Source organism: Anser cygnoides, chromosome 4, assembly GCF_040182565.1.
Source record: "Anser cygnoides isolate HZ-2024a breed goose chromosome 4, Taihu_goose_T2T_genome, whole genome shotgun sequence".
Taxonomy (NCBI): domain Eukaryota; kingdom Metazoa; phylum Chordata; class Aves; order Anseriformes; family Anatidae; genus Anser; species Anser cygnoides.
The window spans coordinates 34,335,669-34,356,294 of NC_089876.1; the positions used below are offsets into that span (position 1 = coordinate 34,335,669).

The 20,626-nt window shown below is 37.3% G+C and overlaps 1 protein-coding gene across 11 annotated transcripts in view; it reads left to right on the forward strand.

The window, feature by feature from the left end:
• The window catches only part of BLTP1 (bridge-like lipid transfer protein family member 1), a 117,374-nt gene that overhangs the window by 95,056 nt on the left and 1,692 nt on the right, over positions 1 to 20,626 (forward strand). For 8 of the 11 annotated variants that reach the window (XM_066996656.1, XM_066996665.1, XM_066996662.1 and 5 more), the window contains 18 exons: positions 746 to 926; positions 2,118 to 2,310; positions 4,436 to 4,597; positions 4,713 to 4,852; positions 5,870 to 6,071; positions 6,495 to 6,698; positions 6,812 to 6,991; positions 9,570 to 9,707; positions 10,047 to 10,307; positions 10,965 to 11,115; positions 11,392 to 11,549; positions 12,080 to 12,272; positions 12,455 to 12,672; positions 13,266 to 13,517; positions 14,089 to 14,292; positions 15,763 to 15,957; positions 18,861 to 18,995; positions 20,110 to 20,275. In XM_066996656.1, coding sequence (XP_066852757.1) covers positions 746 to 926; positions 2,118 to 2,310; positions 4,436 to 4,597; positions 4,713 to 4,852; positions 5,870 to 6,071; positions 6,495 to 6,698; positions 6,812 to 6,991; positions 9,570 to 9,707; positions 10,047 to 10,307; positions 10,965 to 11,115; positions 11,392 to 11,549; positions 12,080 to 12,272; positions 12,455 to 12,672; positions 13,266 to 13,517; positions 14,089 to 14,292; positions 15,763 to 15,957; positions 18,861 to 18,995; positions 20,110 to 20,275 — 3,333 coding nt within the window. The remainder of the gene's footprint in view (positions 1 to 745; positions 927 to 2,117; positions 2,311 to 4,435; positions 4,598 to 4,712; positions 4,853 to 5,869; positions 6,072 to 6,494; positions 6,699 to 6,811; positions 6,992 to 9,569; positions 9,708 to 10,046; positions 10,308 to 10,964; positions 11,116 to 11,391; positions 11,550 to 12,079; positions 12,273 to 12,454; positions 12,673 to 13,265; positions 13,518 to 14,088; positions 14,293 to 15,762; positions 15,958 to 18,860; positions 18,996 to 20,109; positions 20,276 to 20,626) is intronic. The other 3 variants (XM_066996659.1, XM_066996668.1, XM_066996663.1) reach the window with 2 other exon arrangements.

The following is a 20,626-nucleotide window of genomic DNA, read 5'->3' on the forward strand; positions in this document are numbered from 1 at the left end:
TGCTTTCATTTCTTCATGTGTATATGGTTGGGAATCTAGTGGCAGCATTACATTCTTTTTCTAAATTTGATATGGTGTTTACATATTTGTGAATTTTAAGAAGCACATTACTTCTCAGCAAAGATAATTCTTAGTAAGTATAGTATAAAGAAATGAGATTTACTTGTTTTAACTAAGAATAGAAACAATTGAGAAATTCTTTTTCTTACTAGGATGTATACATAGGAGATATAAAATCATAGAATAGGGATCCATAAAGATTTCTAATTATAAAGCAAGTTTTTCTCTTCCCATGACATTTTTTTCTGAGATACACAAGGAAAAGGATTCTAATATATATTTATACGAAGACAGCCTTTACTGCACAGAAGAAAAATTGCTAAGCTTTCTGCAAATCAAGGAGTTGTTCTCAGATAATGCAGGGTAATGTAGATGAAATTGACTGTAAGAGTAAAGAGCGTTGGACATCTTTAATTTATTTCAAAGTTTTCTCAACTTTAACAGTTTAGTAGATTTTGCTGCTGGAAATAATCATGTAATAAAAACAGTAAAACCAGAGTGGACAGACAGAAAGGAAATAGAGGTCACTGAAAATAAAAAAGAAAGCGGATATTGATATGCTTCCTTAGGTAATTGATACTACATGTTTTGTTTTAGAAGTCCCTGTTTTTTACTACCAGAAAATATAATGTTTTTAATAAGAATATTAAGTTGGTGTTAATAGCATCCAATATATTTATTTTAGGAGTTATGATCGGAGTTCCAGAAGTTTGGATCAAGAGTCTCCTTCGAAAAAGAAGAAATTTCAAACTAATTATGCATCTACTACTCACTTACTTGCTGGCAAGAAAGTGCCATCATCTCTACAGACAAAATCTAGTGATGTGGAAACAACAGTGTTTTACATTCCTGGGGTGGACGTAAAGGTAAAAGCAGTGTATGACTGAGCAGGGAAACACTTGAGTCTTTCTCTCTGCCAAAATCTGATTTCAAAGTGTATCCATTGGTGCAGTATATGCAATTTCATAGATGCAGAGCGACTCACCAAAGTCTTTTCAGCTCTGTAGGTACTGCTAAGATAGAAATAATGATTCCTGTAATACTACATTGAAAACTGATGATTTTCCCTCATTTTCTTAGGGAGGGAAAAAAAAAACAAAAGCTTGTTTGTACCATCACAAATAGAGCTATGTCAACTGAAGCTCTGTACAAACAGTGTTTGTGATACTACATAATGAAAAGAATTCAGTTCCACTTATGTTTTGGTGTCTAAGCATTTGTCTTGGATATTTTGTTCTCTGACAGGGAATTTATATTCTATGCTCTTTTAAAATAAAGATGTATCTGCTTGGTGTCTGTAACTCAGGAAGGGCAGCTTAGTAGTTGGCCTACATAACATACAAAGCTGACATGTTCTTTTATTTGTGATTTGAAATCCTATGGAGTAAGAACAGGAAAAACAGATCACTGCTGCATGGAAGCTTCAATGCCATAAATCAAATGCTCTTCAGATGAGATAGCCTGTTTTTCTAGTCGTCTTCTACTGGAAAGACTTTGTACGTCCACCTTCTAGTATTCCAGGCTATTTTCAGAGATAAGAGTTATGCCTCAGGTCCTGCCTGTTGCTTTTAGTCAAATTTAGTAATAGCTGTAGATTGTCTACAGCTTTTATTATGTTCTGTAATTTTATTGACAGTGTATTATCCACATATGGGAGGTATGAATGCTTGGAATTGTTTTTATTCTTTTTTATTTTTTGCTATTTTGTGTATGCAGACTTTTAGTAGAGGATTAGTTTCACCCTGCAGTAATACAGAAAGAAAGCTTTGTGGACAGGAAAAATAGTTGGTTGCACAGGAGGTGTAAGGTTTTACAGAGAAATAGCTCATTTCATCTGTTGCTCTGTTTCCTTTTTTGTTTTCTTTTATAATTTACCTGTGTTTTGTACAAAGATTTCAGATCTTTCTGTGCACTGGCTATATCTGTAGAACATGAATTGGAATGTAACATATCTTACAATGATATTTTTGTAAATAATGAAAAAAATAGAAAGGCGTGGCATAAAACTGCTGTACAGAATTCAGCTATGAAGAACATTAATCTTTCTTTGCTTTCAGTTACACTACAACTCAAAGACTTTAAAGACTGAATCGCCAAATACTTCTCGAGGATCTTCGTTGCCAAGAACCCTTTCCAAAGAGTCCAAGCTGTATGGTATGAAAGATACTGCCACATCTCCTCCTTTATCTAGCACTATCCACAGCAAGACTAACACCTTACTTCCTCCCCAACCCCCACCCATTCCATCAGGTACTTATAGACAATAACCTTCTAAAACTGTCATGGATATATATTTTTCCTTCATATAATCTACCAGCTTTAGATCTGTCTGGACATGAGTGAAAAACATGTTTATCAAATCTTAACTTTGACTGCAGAAACCTGATCCCAGAAGCATGAATGCAGTTCATAAGGCTGCATTTTTAGAAATCTCTGGACAAACCAGTCTCAGTAATATCTGTTAGAGACTCCGTGTCACAGAGAAAGACTGTACTGCCTTCTCCCAGTTTTCACTTAACAAAGTAAAGCTTGTTACTGGAAAGCAAAGCTTAAGTATCTCTATAAAAAGTGAGTGCTGATTTACTTTATTCTTCATAATCCAAGAAAAAAGAAATAAATCAGATGAATCCTTGCTTTCATACACTATAATATTTGAAAAACACTTTTTAAGTTTTCCACTGCTTTTTCCCCAAACAAGTAGTGTGTGAAATTCTTTCTGGGATTTTGAGTTTTGTCAGTACTATGTGGAATAACCCAACTCCAGAAAGCAGTATTTGTATTAAAGATATTTGTCTTAATCAAAATACCAGACTAGCTTCCTCAACTGTTGCAGTCCATTAAATAACCATGATTTGAAATAACATGAGTTCTGAAACTTCTGTTTTATCTCAAACGATTCCTGTTTTCAAGTAGGAGCCTGTTGTTACATCATGTCAGATCTAGAGGTATGTAGATTGCACCTCCAACCTCTGAGACATTCACTCTTCTCACCTTTGACGTTGGAGTATCACTTTAAAAACAAAGTCAAAACTTTGTCAAAATTTGTTAAGCAGGAAAAATTAATAACTGGTATGCTGGGAGAGAACAGTGAAATGTGACACTTTTCCTCAGCTGTCCGTGCTGTTTAGCCATTAGCTCTTACTCCTTTAAATGGCCATCTTCTTCATAATTACTGAGTATTGTGTTATCTTGGTTTATACTACTTCTCAATTTTGTTGCGTATTTATCTATTCTCATTCCAATATTTGCCTTTTTAATTTTAATCATGTGATATCCAGTTTTATATCTGTAAGCTCTAGATTTGGGAGGACTTCTGGAAATTACACTTGTAGGATGATATGAGTGTCTCCCAAAACTAAGGATTGCAGTTAGTTTGCTTCTCTATGTATTTTATTTTTATAATAATTAGTTTTGGTTTGTTTTAATACATTATATTTATTATTATTTATATTACTTTTCCCCTCCAATGGAAACCATCTTCTCTTGGTGTCTTTGGTCTGCAATAAGGGCAAGATAGGACAGTCTAAACAGAGGGACTGCACAGAATAGTTTACATAGCATGAAAATTTAGTGCTGCTTATTTTAGCAAAGTAAAAGTATTTTTCATCTCTGTTTTAGTGATTCAATGTTTATATTTCATTTGGAGAGCTTCAAATCAGTATCTCTTATTTGAATATAAATGATACAATTTGTCTCTATTCATTCTAATTGTGGCATTTCATACAGATAGTAATTGAGCTGGTTCTAATACCTTCTGTGAATAATTTGCCAAAAATATCTTTATATTTTTAATGAGCATGGTTCCAAGTGCTAGCCTTTTCCATAATTAAAAGACAAGTCTTTTCTGTTATAGTCTTGTTATATCCAAGCATTAAAAAATGTAGGTTTAGAATCTTCAGTTATTCTTTGCATAAATGTGGTAGGACTTGCCATTTACAGTTTTAATCTTTGAATGTCTTTTTTTTTTTTCTGTTTAAACTGTCATTCTTCCCAAACTCATGTTATTTTCTCTTCCTAATTCATCTTTCATTTCCAGTCAGCTCTGTTTACTTTGCATTGTGTTTGGAGAAGAATTTTGTGTGGCTGATTTCGGTGTTATTAAAAATTAAAAATAAAAAAAATGTAGGAGTGCTTCATGAAGAACAAGCACAATGCAATTAAATTCAAACACGACAGACTAGTAGTTCTTTTTTACACAGTTTTCTTAGCAAAATCTTACAGTTGAATTTTTTTCTAACTGATCTGATTTATGCCTTTCCAGGTGATGATGCTGAAAATTAGAAGAAACAGCTGTTAGTTATGAAGTATCTTCTAATGTTTATCAGTTACAGTTAATTGGTTTTACATTAGACAAATTTATCTTTCAATGTTGCAGCCAAAGGGAAAGGAAGCGGTGGAGTGAAAACTGCTAAACTATACGCATGGGTTGCACTTCAGTCATTGCCAGAGGAAATGGTGATTAGCCCATGCTTACTGGACTTTCTGGAGAAAGCTCTTGAAACCATTCCAATTACACCGATTGAAAGGAATTATACAGGTAAGTTGCATCTTCGTATTTTAGTATTCTAGCATTTCTTTATTGTGTTCTGATGGCATTGAGCTGTATTTTCTTTAAATTCCACTTTCTAACAAGTTCTTGTGCTTCTTAAAAGCTGTTAGTTCACAAGATGAAGACATGGGACAATTCGATATACAAGATCAGTTAGAAGAGTCCACGACATCGTTAGTATCGTCATCAACATCAGCATATTCATCCTTCCCTGTAGATGTGGTGGTTTATGTACGAGTTCAGGTGAGGTTTTAAATCATTTAGTATAGTAAGTAACTTCAGTCACAGTCTTTGAGACAGTCTTTGCTTCTGTTTGTTTTTTAAAAGTTAAAAAAATATTTTCAAGCGCCTGTTTTGAGATACTGATGTCTAGTGTGATAATAGGTAAGACTTATTTCAGTAGAAGTTCTGACATCTTTCAGTCCCATGGAGACCAACAGAAATGACTTATTCTGAGAAATCACAAGAGTTCCAAGCATTTTTAACCTTTACATCTTCCTTGCCTCTCTTGGACTTCTTTTTGGAAAATATCTTTCATAACTAGTATTTACGCCCATTATTTGTAGGTACCATTACAAACCAAGAGATTTTCTCAGTTTATATGGTAAATGTGAAAATACAGGAATGTACAGTGCTCATCTACATACATGTTCATACTGCTTCATATTTGATGAGTCTAGAATTGTTTGTTTCAGAGGGAGTAATGCTACTCCAGACTGAGTCAGCGCACTTGAGCTTGATCTGCATGTTGCTGTTTTTTCTGCTTTGCTAAAACAACATTTTTTCATGGTACAAATTTGATTACATTCCCAAATTGAACATCTTGTAAAAAAGCTTGTTTTATGCTTAGGAAAATTAACCACAACAATCTGTGGCTCCTCTCAACTTTTTCTGTAATCTCATCTAGCCAAGGTAATGAGTCAATTATAGTTCTTCCATAAGGTGAAACGATGAATTGACCTGGGGAGGAGGAAGAGAGGGGTATGTACATGTCATATGCTGCGTGCAGGATTCCTGTGTTTGTTTTCTAAATACTGTTTCCAAATAATACTCCTGTTATTGGAGGGATTCCCTGTATCTATACAGACTTGTATAGAGTTATTTTACTAATTCTAAAACCAGCCTGGGAAGGTTGTAATTAGCTTATATTTTTAGACGTAAATTTATATATATAAATTTACAAGCCAAATTTGGAGCGGTCTTAGTATTTTATATGCTTTATAAAGAAGTTGAATGTGCTTTATTTCCTCTGTGTTTTAGCCCTCTCAAATCAAGTTCAGTTGCTTGCCAGTATCAAGAGTTGAATGTATGCTCAAGTTGCCATCCCTGGATCTTGTTTTCTCTTCAAACCGAGGAGAACTGGAAACATTAGGTACAATGTACCCCTCAGAAAATGTGTCAGTTGGTGGCAGTACTTCACAGAGTGGCTCAAAGAATTCAGTTAGTAAATCTGGAGCACCAGGTAAAATATACATGAATGGCTATACTATATGCAGCTTGTAGCAAAAATAAAATGTTCTTTTGTCTAAAATTGGAACAAAAAAAATCTTTTACAGACCATATGGCTATTTTTCTGTGTTGCATTTATCTTTATGTACTACCACTTCAGTAGGGTTGCTTCACGTTGTATCAGTTCTTTACCTTTTGGTAAAAGCTTGCACAGATAACAGTATACTGGAATTTTTCTTTCCTTGGTTAAACAAGTTTAGTTACCTGTTATAAAAGGCTACCGCCAATACACAGAATATTTAAGTTACAGTGCTACTACAAGGGCGTAATTTGGTGTGCATTTGGTTTGTTTAATATTCCTGTTATCAGTATTATTTCCTGTTTGAAAATGTTTTTGTATTAAAACTAACTTTCAGAAAAAAAATATTGACTTTAGGTTCATCACCAGGACTAGGCAGTCCTCTTGGCAGAACACGCCACAGCAGCAGTCAGTCAGACTTGACTACTTCTAGCAGCAGCTCTTCGGGCCTGAGCTTTACTGCCTGCATGTCTGACTTTTCCCTTTACGTGTTCCATCCGTATGGAGCTGGAAAACAGAAGTCTGCTGTTACTGTTCTAACTCCTGGATCAGGAGCCCTAGGTACAGTACAAGTTTTCATTTGCTTTGGTGAACATAGTAAGTTTGGCATGGCTTTCTGAACTGAAGGGTTGAAAAGGCTGTGGAAGATTAAACTCTCTCCTTTCTATTTCTAGGTAATGTGGATGAGGAATCAACTTCGGTCACTGGTCGGAAGGATTCTTTGAGCATTAACCTAGAGTTTGTGAAAGTCAGCTTGTCACGAATAAGGCGCTCAGGAGGTTCTTCCTTTTTCGAGAGTCAGTCTGCAAGTAAAGCTACAAGCAAGATAGATACTACCTTGATAAACATATCTGGTAAGTGCTTTTTTCATTTTAATCTCATCTATTTAGCTAATTAGGGAAATGCTGTTCTAATAACATACTTTATGCTCAGCAGCTTTTGTAGATGTTATATAAGAACCATATACCTGTAAGTGTGCAGTAATTTTTTGTTCATTTTGAATGAAGTAGGGCTTGATACATTATTTAAGTAGTGTACTTGGAGTACCTATTTGCAGATCCACCTTGTTATTCTCCTGATTCATTTAATGTAAACAAATGGGCTTACTCAAACACATCTCTGATATCAGGCTAAGTGGCTATACGTACCCTTGAATATTTTGATATTGTACTGGCTCTGGCTAGGATGTAATTAATGTTCTTCACAGTAGCCCATGTAGTGGACTTTGGATTAGTGGCTGAAACTGTGTTGTTAACACTTTAATGTTTTGACTATCACTAAACAGTGCTTGCGCAGCTTCAATGCTTATTCTCTTTCCCACTTTGTTTCTTGCACAACCCAGTGTGTAGGCTAGCGGGGGGTAAGAAGTTGAGAGGGAATGCAGCCAGGACAGCTGGCCCAAATTTGCCAAAGAGGTATCTCTGTACCATGGGATGTTGTGTTCAGCAATAAAAGCTAAGAGGAAGGGAGAATGTAGGTGGCTATGGCATTTGTCTTCCAAAGCAACTGTTAGTTGTCCTGAGTCACCATTTTCCAAGAAATAGCTAAACATCTGCCTGCCAGTGGGAAGTATATATATTTTTTTCTTTGCTTGCACACACCTTTTGCTTTCACCTTCAAACTCTTGCTACTTTGACCACAAGTCTCCTTGCTTTCCTTCTGTTTTTTCCCTTTACAACAGAAGAGGGAAATGAGCGAGCAGCTGGATGGGCATTTGGTTGTTAGCGAGGGTCATCCCTTAACAGAGATGAAGCCTAAATTGTTTCTAGTTAGTCAGATTTAAGTTACCTGTCATTCTGGTTGTATTGCAAGTATTTCTGTTGGATAGTATCAGGAGAAAGTGATTTTAAATCTCTATTTAGTAATAATTGTAGTATTTCAACTTTCTCATGCTAAGATGATGCAATAAAGAGTGGTTATTTTCCACCTTCTGGAACAATGTTTATTTTTATTCAGATATAACACCCCATAGTTAGTATACATTACCCTTCTGCCTGAGAGACTAGAGTCTTTGAATAGTGTTGGCCATCTACACATGCATCTCCTGGGCACTCCAAAAGTCTGTATGACTGCAGTGTCATAACATACAACTACGTAAAAGGCAAATTCTCATTTATGAGATTTTTTTTCCATGGCAAACTCAGTAGCTTGCTTAGCTTTTAAATATTTTTGTATTAACTACACCTGTAGTTCTTGTTGTGCCTGCCCTCCAATTCCTTCTTCTCTGTCATGCATCATTTAAAATAGTGTTTTTGAAATCCTCAAACACTAAATGTGCCGTTTCGCTTCCACATGCCCATTGCTAATCTGTGAACATTTCAGGTGATCAAAAAGAGCATTAGTAATCCAAAAGAGTACGTTTATTAGAACAATCAGTTGAAGTGACTACAAATCACAAAAAAGGAATATGGTGAGCCTTTTGTACAGGGTTTCTGAGCTTTTCAGATTGAGAAAACAGTGGAATTCTACCTAACAGTGTTACAGAAACATGCTCCATTAACTTGCTTAAGTCAAAAAGCAATCACAGTATGCCCGTGATGTCTATACAGTGTAGCTTCAATAAGTCTATGCATGCAGGAGTCAGAAACAAGTGAATGAAATTCTGTAGGCCACCCAGTGCCCAGGTATGAATGCTCTTTTATGTCACTGTTCCTTAGCACAGAACAGTGGGCAAACTCGGATTGTTATTGCTGATTGATCTCTTTATACATTTTATAACAGAAGTAAAACAATGTTATTTAACTTTATGCTAAATTTATTTCCAAAGTTGGTTTTCAGATGGACTTGGTCTGTTAATCACTAACAGTTTTCATAGTCCTCTCTTCAGAAACAGGTATTTCAAAGCTCTTTTCTGTTACCTGAATAAGACAGTCTTTTACAGATGTTCACTTTTTTTTTTTAAGCTTTATAAGAATTAGAAATATTCAAGCCATCTCCCCACGGAGAAAACTGAAGTGGACAGTGTAGTGCAATTACTATGTAGTGCAATTCCCTATGAAGCTGCAGTGAGAGCTGGACTCCTGAACATTCAAAGAACCTTGAAGTAACAGTGGGTTTTTATGATATTTTTTCCCAGTGCACATGGGATCCTGAGTTAATGGGCAAATAGCAGAATGGTTGTGATTAATCTGCTATTAAAGCCCTCAGAGTCTAAGATGCAGATACTACAAAAGTAGAATCCAACATAATTTATATTCTTAGATTACATCTTTTCTCCAAGAAATGTGTTCGTATCATATTCTGAATTCGGAGAAGTTGCAACACCTCAGTAAAACTGCAGGTTTTAGCAACTGCTTTTCATTACAGCAGAGGCTGTACTGCTGGGGTAGAGAAGTATTTGACTCAACTGAAGGCCTGTTAATTACATTTGGTTACCAAAACCTGTCACTAATGAGAATTTACAGTTGCGTATATGTGTATTTTCTTTTTCAGCTGTCTGTGACATAGGATCTGCTTCTTTTAAATATGATATGCGGCGACTCAGTGAGATTCTAGCCTTCCCAAGGGCATGGTATAGGAGAAGCATTGCTAGACGGCTTTTCCTAGGTGATCAAACAATAAATCTGCCAGGTAAGATACAGCATCTTATTAGGGAAAACCTTGTGCAACGGATTATAGTAGGAACTGCATAAACATATATTATTTTTGTATTATTACATATGTGACTAGATACGAATGCAGAAATAGAAATGTATTATAATTCCATATGCAGTCATTCTAATGAATTTAATAAAAACAAATCTAGAAGTAAGAAATGGAGCAAATAATAATCCATACATTAAATAAACTGTATTTATGACAAATGACGCTTATTTTGAAACTCTCCAAACACTGTTTAGTATGTGGGAGGGTATTATTAAACAAAAAAAAATAATTTTGCTGCCTTTCATGTCCGTCTTTTTTTTCCAGTAGCATCTGGTCCTGGAACACCAGATTCAATTGAAGGGGTAAGCCAGCATCTTTCTCCTGAATCATCACGGAAAGCATATTGTAGGACGTGGGAGCAACCCTGCCAATCTGCTTCGTTTACACACATGGCACAATCACCTAATGTTTTTACTGAACATAGTGCAAGTAGTAGTATGTCACCTGGGACAGCATCTCATAACTTAAAGTCTCCAGCTGTTACAAGATCCAGGAGTGTGTCTGATTCTTCAGTGCCTCAGAGAGGTTAGTAGACAACTGTTTTTTATTTTTCTAAATATTTTCATCAGGTGGATGAAAAAAATTGTTACTACTTTATATTTTACTATAGGAAAATATCTTTAGAAAAGAAAGAACAGTTATTTTTTTCTATTTAGAAAGCAAGATATTAGTATGTGAACAGTTTTTAAGACAAGACAGATGGAGAAGGATACACACTGGTACAGTGGCTAGTTCATATGAAATTTTGCACAATCTTATAAGAGTATCTCTAGGGTTTTTGTGAGGAAAGAGTGAGGAAAACCCTAATTCTTGAACTCTTGACTTGGCACTTGTGCAAATAATCACTACCTGAATATTCTAATACTAATAATTTGTTTTCTGTGTATACTTTTAATCAGTTAAAGAATATAAAACATACTCCTGCATGCTGAACTGCAAATTTAAAATCTTTTCTCTAAAAGATCTTAGTAAAACTAAACATGTAAAATACATCAATTTCTGTTACAGCTAAAACAACGTGTACCACAGATCGTCTAGTTCTCTTATACTTACTTGTAGCTTTGTAGTGCTCATTAAATAGGGTGTTAATCTGTCCTTTTTTAATGTCTTTCAATGTATATATTCTGCCAGTTTTTCCTAGTATGTGGAGTCATTTAAATTTTTGCCTACTTATTTGTTTAGATGCGCTCTCAAAAACGTCAACTCCGTTTAATAAGTCAAATAAAGCTGGAAGCCCCCAAGGAACACCATGGGAAACACTAGTTGTATTTGCTATGAACCTGAAACAATTAAATGTCCAAATGAATATGAGCAATGTAATGGGCAATACGACGTAAGTATAAAACAAGTTCAAGCATACTGTAGCAGACACTGTTATTCTGGGGGCAAAAAAATAAAAAAAAAATAAAAAATCACCACTGACCATTAACAGCCTGTTGTATTCTAACTTTAAATTCCTAACTTTTCCAGTTTTGAACTATGAAGCCCCTTGTGAATACTGGCAGATGCTTTATCATAAAGCCCCATATTTACTGCAAAGTAGTAAATAATTTTCTGTTTTTCTTTTGAAAGCCTGGAAAATTTTTGTTTATTTTCATCTCTGTTCTAGGTGGACCACCAGTGGTTTGAAAAGTCAGGGTCGCCTATCTGTGGGCAGTAGCAGAGATCGGGAAATTAGCATGTCTGTTGGTTTGGGAAGATCCCAGTTGGACTCCAGAGGGGGGGTTGTTGGAGGTACCATAGATGTTAACACCCTGGAGATGGTGGGTAAGTTGGAAAGCTGCTTGGTATTAGTATATGCTCTGGACAATAGCTTTGGAAAGCTAAAGCATTGACACAGTTCTCCTGTTTTGTGAACCTGGTAGTAGGCAGCATCAAGACTTTGCATTCTTATTTGTGCTTTCTGACTATGAAACACACTTTGAATTGAAGGAATAGCCTCCTGATCAGGAGTGCATTCAGTGTCAGGGCTGCTCTAAAATTGCACCAGCTAGCTGTGCGACCCTCCAGCTCCTTCCAGCTGTTTGGACAGATGTCAACCGAAAAGATTGAGAGCATTTCAGCTCCTCCTAGAGTTTCCCAAATGCTTACGGTGTGGGAAAAGGAAAAGTGGTTTTGGAAAGAGACTGGGTGTTCTTGCTGTAAATCAGTGTCAGGATCTTCCCGTGCATCTGGAAGAAACCAGTGCTTCCTCAGTCTCTCTGTATCATGAGGATGGCATAAGGGTGATGTTTCTGGTAAAACTGATCTTCTTACCTTTAATGCTATATTTCTGTGTTGCTTTTGTTCTATTTCAGCTCATATTTCTGAGCACCCAAACCAACAGCCCAGTCATAAAATTCAGATTACCATGGGTTCTACTGAAGCACGTGTTGACTACATGGGATCCAGTATCCTAATGGGGATCTTCAGTAATGCAGATCTTAAACTACAGGACGAATGGAAAATTAATCTGTATAATGCTTTGGACTCAAGCATCTCTGATAAAAGGTAATACTGTTTGCTGTGTTTCAAGTTTATCATGTTTGGCAATGCCGAATTCTGTGTGTATGTAATGTGTCCAATGTTGGTAACTGAAATTGTAAGTCTGCGAGAAATTAAAGGGTCTATTTTTTTTAGTGTCAGTAGGAAATAGTTTAACAGCAAATGTTCTCCTGGTTTTTAATATCTAGTGAGATATTTGTCCATGGGGACTTGAAATGGGATATCTTCCAAGTGATGATTTCAAGATCAACCACACCAGACCTAATAAAAATAGGAATGAAACTCCAGGAGTTCTTTACTCAGCAGTTCGACACAAGCAAGCGAGCTTTGTCTACCTGGGGACCAGTTCCTTATCTCCCACCAAAGACAATGGCCAACAACTTAGAGAGAAGCTCACATGAACAACGTAAGTGGTACAAAAAACAGTATAGTTTCCAGCTTGGATGTTTCAATTGTGCAAAATAATCTGAGCAACTTTATGCATGTAAGCACATCTATTTGACTTAAAATAATTTCTTCAATATGTTTATGCCCTTTAAATTGAGGCTTTTCAATGAAGAGGACACACATCTCAGGTATCCTGCTATACCTGTGGTACAAGAAGGAACTAACTTATAACATTTTTCAGGTTTTAGTTAAAATGTGTATTTTTGTTAAAATATTCTTGCAGTTTGAAAACTGCAAATTTATGAAGTCTATTTCATAAAAATTGTTTCTGCTTTGAGTAGCTGTGTGGTGCTATGCTTACTTTATATTAATTGTGAGCTGAAGACATCATTTATCTGAACGCAACAAGTCAGATTTCCAAGTACGCTTGTTCAGGTTCTCATAAACTACAATGACCCTAGATGGCAAAGATGAAACAATGTCAATGAAATCCCATTCATTATTTCTAATCATACTTCTGTTTTTAATAAAATATGGAGTTATGGCAGCAAACTTTTCTGTATCTTACTCTTTCCTGAAGTTTGTTCTTGCCATTGTGTGTTTCCTTTCTAGTGTTGGATGCAGCCCATCACCGTCATTGGCCAGGAGTTTTGAAGGTGTTGTCTGGGTGCCATATATCCTTATTTCAGATGCCGTTGCCAGAAGATGGAATGCAATTTGGAGGATCCATGAGTTTGCATGGAAACCATATGACGCTGGCTTGTTTTCATGGACCTAATTTCCGTTCAAAATCTTGGGCCTTGTTTCACCTTGAAGAACCCAATATTGCATTTTGGACAGAAGCACAGAAAGTTTGGGAAGATGGTAATTTAAACCATTTCCTTATCTCTTAAAATCCTTTAAATGAACTTTTAAGAATATATTGGTATATCAGAATAAATCCAAGGAAAACTTATTTTCTTTGAATTCTGAATCGAGATCATTTCCCTAAAATATACTGTTTACCTAAAATAATAATCTCTTCCCTCTCCATCTTTATCACCATTTCATTATCTGTGGTAAAATGCAAAGTATATCATTGTATAATTATAGTATATTAAATATGTCCCTGATAATATATCTAGAAAGGGAATTGTTTGCTTGGTTAATCACATGTCTGTGTTTATAGAATCCTACATTTCTACGTGATGAATATTGGAGGTCTTATTGCTTATTTTTGTTTTTATATTGAAGTTTTTACTGTCTGTAGCTACTTAGAAATTATTTTTTTTCAGTTGTTTGGAACTATTACATGAGGTTTTTCATGCTGCTGGCTTAGTAATTATTCATGGTAGACACCTGTGCAAGTGATATGAAAAACCCTATGACCCTTACCAAGTTTTTTTTTCCATTTTTCTTCTCTCTCAACCCAATATCCCTCACATCTTCAATACAGGTACTAGTGAACATTCTACGTACATTGTACAAACACTGGACTTTCATTTGGGCCATAACACCATGGTCACCAAACCATGCGGAGCACTCGAAAGCCCAATGGCAACAATCACAAAGATAACAAGGCGCCGCCATGAAAATCCCCCACATGGAGTTGCTAGTGTGAAGGAGTGGTTCAATTACGTTACAGCCACGAGGAATGAAGGTGAGGTTCATGTCCATTAAGTTTTGGGATTTTGCTTGTCAGTCAGTACACGTTGTGCTGTTAAAAGCTGCTATATTTCAAGTGGGCTATGAAGAAGGGAGCTAGAAATAACGGTTTTCTTCTTAAGAACCTTACAGTAAACTATGGAATAAAACATGACAATATGCTGAACAGCTGGAAGTGTTACTGAGCGAAGACCTTTTTCAAATTGTGCAGTAAAGCCAAAGTGGTCTGTTAGTGAATGGGATGGTTATGTGTGGTATTGCAGTAGTTCCACTTTTAATCCTTTGCTTTTTCCTCTTTCACCCCATGCAGGGGTATTTCTTGTTGCATGTAGTTGTCCAGTTCTGATTTTCTAACACGAGGATGTATTTAGTAATTTCACTGTACATGAAGAACTAACAGATGAAGTTAAAGTGGGAATATATTTTAATCTTCTGTGACCACTGCTTCTAGGAATCAAAACATTTTGAATCATATACTTAAATCACTTTGTTGGAAAATAAAACTCTCAAAACCAAATCCTAAAATACAGCTGTTGCTATTGTGTTCACAAAAAAATATAGAATCAGTGGAAGAAATCAGTTGAATTTCTGTGAAAGGTGAATGGCAGAATATGGTATGTAGTCAGAAATGAGCAGTTTACATTGTCTTGAAAAAATATTTTCAAGTTATCAATATACTGTACTAATATTTATACCTTTTGAAAGACACAACAGGATGTAATGGTTGAAGTTAACAAGCAGAGGCACATTCTGTTAAATGCTTTTACGTAGCTCTGTTTTGCTACATGCAGAGTGTTTGTGTACATCAACAAGAACAACATCTGATTATTTGACCTTTTGGAGCCATGCTGTTGAGAGCTGGTTAAAGGACATAATGAACAGTTTTACAACCTAGTAACTTTCTTAAATTTTTGTCTTGTCACAAGTTTAACAAGTGAAAACTAATTAAGTAATTCAGATGATATTGCATGTGTGCCATGCTATAAGTATCGTGACAAAGTCAGATTCCTGGTCAATAGTGATTTATATCAATGCTGCCTCTGTGAATTTAGGTCTTAGTTGTATCCATTGGAAACATTTATTTTCATTTTAAGTCCTATCATATTTCGTAATACAGAGGGCATGCTTTTGAACGTGGTCTATATTTTACTTAACTGAAAGTTCATTATTAGAACGAACTTGTGATAGGGTGGTCAGTTGAATAAAATCTGGACTGTAAGCTTGAAAAAAAAAACACAAAACGAAAAACACCACAAAACAAACAAACAAAAATGATTCTTAGAAGTACTTATATGTTTTAATACCAAAACCTATTTACTTATTTCTTCCCCGCTTCTTTATTATGAGATGTATTTCAGTGTGTGAAAGTGCCACTACTAATATGAAAATTTGTCACTCTCTGTGCTGACAGAATTTATTTTTAACAAGGATTAGTGAATTAAGGTATTTCCCATTATCCCTGTAGAGTTAAACCTGCTTCGAAATGTTGATGCTAATAACCCAGAGAGCAGCACAACTGTGAAAAGCTCAAGCTTGCTAAGTGGCTTTAGAGGCGGTTCCAGTTACAATCATGAAACGGAAACCATCTTTGCATTGCCAAGAATGCAGCTGGATTTTAAATCTATTCATGTTCAAGAGCCCCAAGAGCCATCATTACAAGGTACAGTAAAAATCATTTGCATTTCTTGACCCAAAGCTGTTTCTCATGAACAAGGGTTTAAATACAAAGATACTGTGCCGATAAGAAAAGAGGTTTTAATCTGAAAATTATTGCAGATGTGCAAGAAAGTACACAGTTTAAAATGCAGAGGGAATTCTGATGAGAAAGTGAAGATCTAGTCTAGAGACCAATCAGTGTGAAAATTAAAAAAAAAAAAAAAAAGCTAAGAAAAATGAATAGAAATATTGCAGCTAGTCTGGCTGGTTTTTTTTTGGGGGGGGGCGGGGGGGGGGCATTTCACAAAATCACAGGAGGCTCTTTATCTACAGGATTTTTTTTTTTAACCTGCCAACTACTTCTAAGCTTCCATAAATGGCAAATGCACACAAGATTCTTCCATCCTATTATGTTCTCTATAGAGAAATCTGTCCTTGAGCTGAAAGAGAGTTTTTTGGGGTAGAGGAATAAATAATGGTCTAGCAAGCACAGGTCAGTAAGATGATACTGGCTGAAAACAATTTGCCATATTCCTGGACCATGAACACCATGAATAGAGGCAACTTCCCTTCAAATTAAACCCCAAAATGTTGCAACAGCTGCTGCTCCTGATTAGTGTTACAGAGGTAAGCTAAGAAAATTAAATCACAGAATCACAGAATCGTCTAGGTTGGAAGAGACCTCCAAGATCCCCTAGTCCAACCTCTGTCCTAACACTAACAAGTCCTACACTAAACCATATCACTAAGGGCTACATCTAAACGTCTTTTAAAGACCTCCAGGGATGGCGACTCAACCACCTCCCTGGGCAGCCCATTCCAATGCCTAACAACCCTTTCGGTAAAGAAGTTCTTCCTAACGTCATTCCTAACATCTAAACCTCCCCTGGCGCAACTTTAGCCCATTCCCCCTCGTCCTGTCACCAGGCACGTGGGAGAACAGACCAACCCCCACCTCGCTACAGCCTCCTTTAAGGTACCTGGAGAGAGCGATAAGGTCACCCCTGAGCCTCCTCTTCTCCAGGCTGAACAAGCCCAGCTCCCTCAGCCGCTCCTCGTAAGACTTGTTCTCCAGACCCCTCACCAGCTTCGTTGCCCTTCTCTGGACTCGCTCGAGCACCTCGACGTCCTTCTTGTAGCGAGGGGCCCAAAACCGAATGAACACAGTACTCGAGGTGCGGCCTCACCAGAGCCGAGTACAGGGGGACAACCACTTCCCTAGCCCTGCTGGCCACACTGTTTCTGATACAAGCCAGGATGCTGTTGGCCTTCTTGGCCACCTGGGCACACTGCTGGCTCATATTCAGCCAACTATCAACCAATACTCCCAGGTCCTTCTCGGCCAGGCAGCTTTCCAGCCACTCATCTCCCAGCCTGTAGCTCTGCTTGGGGTTGTTGCGCCCCAGGTGCAGGACCCGGCACTTGGCCTTGTTGAACTTCATACAGTTGACCTCAGCCCATCGCTCCAGCCTATCCAGATCCTCCTGCAGAGCCTTCCTGCCCTCGAGCAGATCGACACACGGGCTACATTTGAAAGAAAAAGGTTTTCTATTCCTGTGATGCAAGAAAAGTGCTTGCAGTATGCCAGTAATTTCTCAGTCTTTCTCTGCAGGCTCCTAAAACTGTTCCAGTGGAGATGAAGACTCTTGTACAGTTAATTCAAACTTGCTGCCAGTTGCCTTGCTTTTTTCTCTTAGATCAATTCTGTGAAGCCCTTAGAAACAGTCCATGTTACCTTGGGTGTCTGCAGTTCCAGGCTGAAAAAGTACTCCACCATACCATTGTCAGAAAGGAGCTCAGAGGTCTAACAATTACATTTATTTGAAAGGCAATACAGATATCTTGTCAGTTCATTAGCTTACCAAACCAGGTGGGAGGAGATATAAATAGGGACCACTTCAGTAACTCACTAAACAATAGCCTAGAAAAATCTTAAACAAGTAAGCTGTTATGTGTTACCCAGTAGAAGATCTGGGTACTGCGGTTTTCATACTTCAGCTGTATTCAGTGAAATGGGAAATTGTAATACAGTGTAATACAAACAACTCTCCTTCCACTCTCAGATTTTTTTGGTTAGTAGGATAAAAGACCATACTAGTACTGAAATAGCACCACACCGGGGATCAAAGGTCACCAGGAGGAAGAAATCAGACCCCTTCCCTGCAGAGCTGTTTTCCAGCAGGTCAGCCCCCAGCCTGTACTGGTGCTGGGGGTGATTCCTCCCTAGGTGCAGGACCCTGCACGTGCCCTTGTTGAAGTTCATCAGGAGTTTCTGCCCAACTCCTCAGCCTGTCCAGGTCCCTCTGAATGGCAGCACAGCCTTCTGGTGGATCAGCCACTTCTCCCAGTTTGGCGTCATCAGTAAACTTGTTGTGGGTGCGCTCTGTCCTTCAGCCAGGTCACTGATGAGTAAGTTGAACAGGACTGGACCCAGTAGTGAGCCCTGGGGAACACTGTTAGCTACTGGCCTCCAACTAGACTGCACCAGTGATCACAGCACCCTGAGCTCTGCCCTCCAGCCAGGTCTCAACACATGGCATTGTTCACTCATCCATCCCACACGTCCTGAGCTTCCCTATGAGGATGTTATGGGAGACGGTGTCAAAAGCCTTGCTGAAGTCAAGGTAGACAGCATCTACTGGTTTCCCATCATCAATCCATCTGGTATTTACTTTCAATAAAATGTTAGAGAAGGGTCATTCTGAAAGAAGGGAATATGAGATAGGAACCTAAATTTTATGCTCTCGTTTTCAAAATGTTATCTTCAGACTGCAGTCAGAACTGTTGGGAAAAGCCTACTCGGTACCAGCAGTTACATTTGCAAGTAATCTGTATTGAAATTCTGTGTACTGTTCTGTATGTGGCATGTGCTTAAAATGCATTAATACTATTTTTATCTGACTGTAGATACAAATGTTAAACCAAAGGTGGAATGCAGTGTAGTAACTGAATTTACAGACCACATTTGCGTAACTATGGATGCTGAATTGATTATGTTTCTACATGACTTGGTGTCTGCTTATCTAAAAGAAAAAGAAAAAGGTAAGCTGTTATTTGTGGTAAGACTGGCCTGACAGTCTGTAATTGTCAGACTACTTGATAGTAAATATTTGCATACTTTCTAAATACAGTTGACTTGTTTAAAAAATTATTTAATTAAAAATAATAATAATAAAGTGCCTAAATTGCTTCTATTGAAATCAACAGAAGTAGTATTAAATGTTTGTGAAATTGTTAGTGCTGTGAAAAGGTAGCTACCTCTTTTGATCACTGGTAAGCGAAGTTTAACTACACAAAAAGCGCAGAGTTGTCCGGGAATATTTGAGCTGAGTGTAAGTCAGGCCCCGTGAGACTGGAAGCAGGGTAGCTGCATACAGAGTTAAGAACCCAGTACTGCCAGCATGCTGCTATGCCACCATTGTTCAGGGTGCTCCATTGGTATCTCTGGCATGTGGCTCTGTTGTGTACACACAACTGGTTGTTCAGAAACAGCACAGCACCTCCAACACTGCACCTATGTGCAGCATGCTGCTGAGAACGAACATGATCCTGGATTTTTGTTCCTTACCCACTCCTGACGATCTTATGCTAGTTGGAGTTGTAATCTTGCTCCAATTTGGCCACCTGGTGTTTATTTTTGTAAGATGGCACATGCAGATGAAAACAGTTTCAGGAGGCTACCTTACTTTCATGGCAGTCCTTTCATAGCGGAGTTTCTTTTCAAGACATATTTTTTGTGACTTGAGAGTGCTTTACTTTAACACATGAACACGTTTAGTTACAGCATTCAAACTTGGCACATGCATTCTTAAAGAATATGTGGTCTCTGCTAAGAAGAGTGAATTGAAGACAACAGAATTTGATGTATACGTGAAGTGTGACAAACGGTGACTTTGGTTGTTGTAAATTTAATGTGAATAAACAATGACAATACAGTTTTTTTCATATATTTTATTAGCACTTTGTTTAAACCAAAAATGTTGGCCAGAAATTCTGTAAAAGTGTTACAGTAGCAAGCTGAAACATAAGGTGTTTTTCTCTTGTTTGAGATTTGCTCTGGTGTTTCTTTTAAGATGTCCAAAGAGGATTCAAATGAGATGCTCATGACTGACTGATGATTTGTTGTGTGTTTTTTTTCCCCATCTCCATTTTGTAGCTATTTTTCCTCCTCGCATTTTAGCTTCTCGTCCAGGGCAGAAAAACTCTGTTGGTGTACTTGAGGACAGCTCTACTGAGAAGGAAGCAGAGGAAAGCATTACTTACACTACAGTTGACTGGAGAGAATTTATGTGCAATACTTGGCATTTGGAACCCACGCTCAGGTAACGACCATGTTTATCTGCAATCTCTTTATGCATTTTATCTGTGGGTACTGTCCTTCAAAACACAAGCGTTTCCAAGTTGATTCTGTTTAGCTACTAAGAGGATTGATCACATGGATGCTGTTAGAGATTCATCTTTGGCTATTAATGCTGGTATGAAAGATGGTCAGGACATGACAAAAGCTGGATCATGCAATTATCACATTAATTAACTTCTAGATTGCACTTTTGGAAGGTAAACTGCTTAGAACTTAGGTTAAAAGAATCTTCAAAGGCTCTTCAAAATCAGGACAATGAAATTAAACTCATTAAGAACCACAGATGACCGTTTTTCACTTTGTCCTTCATTCA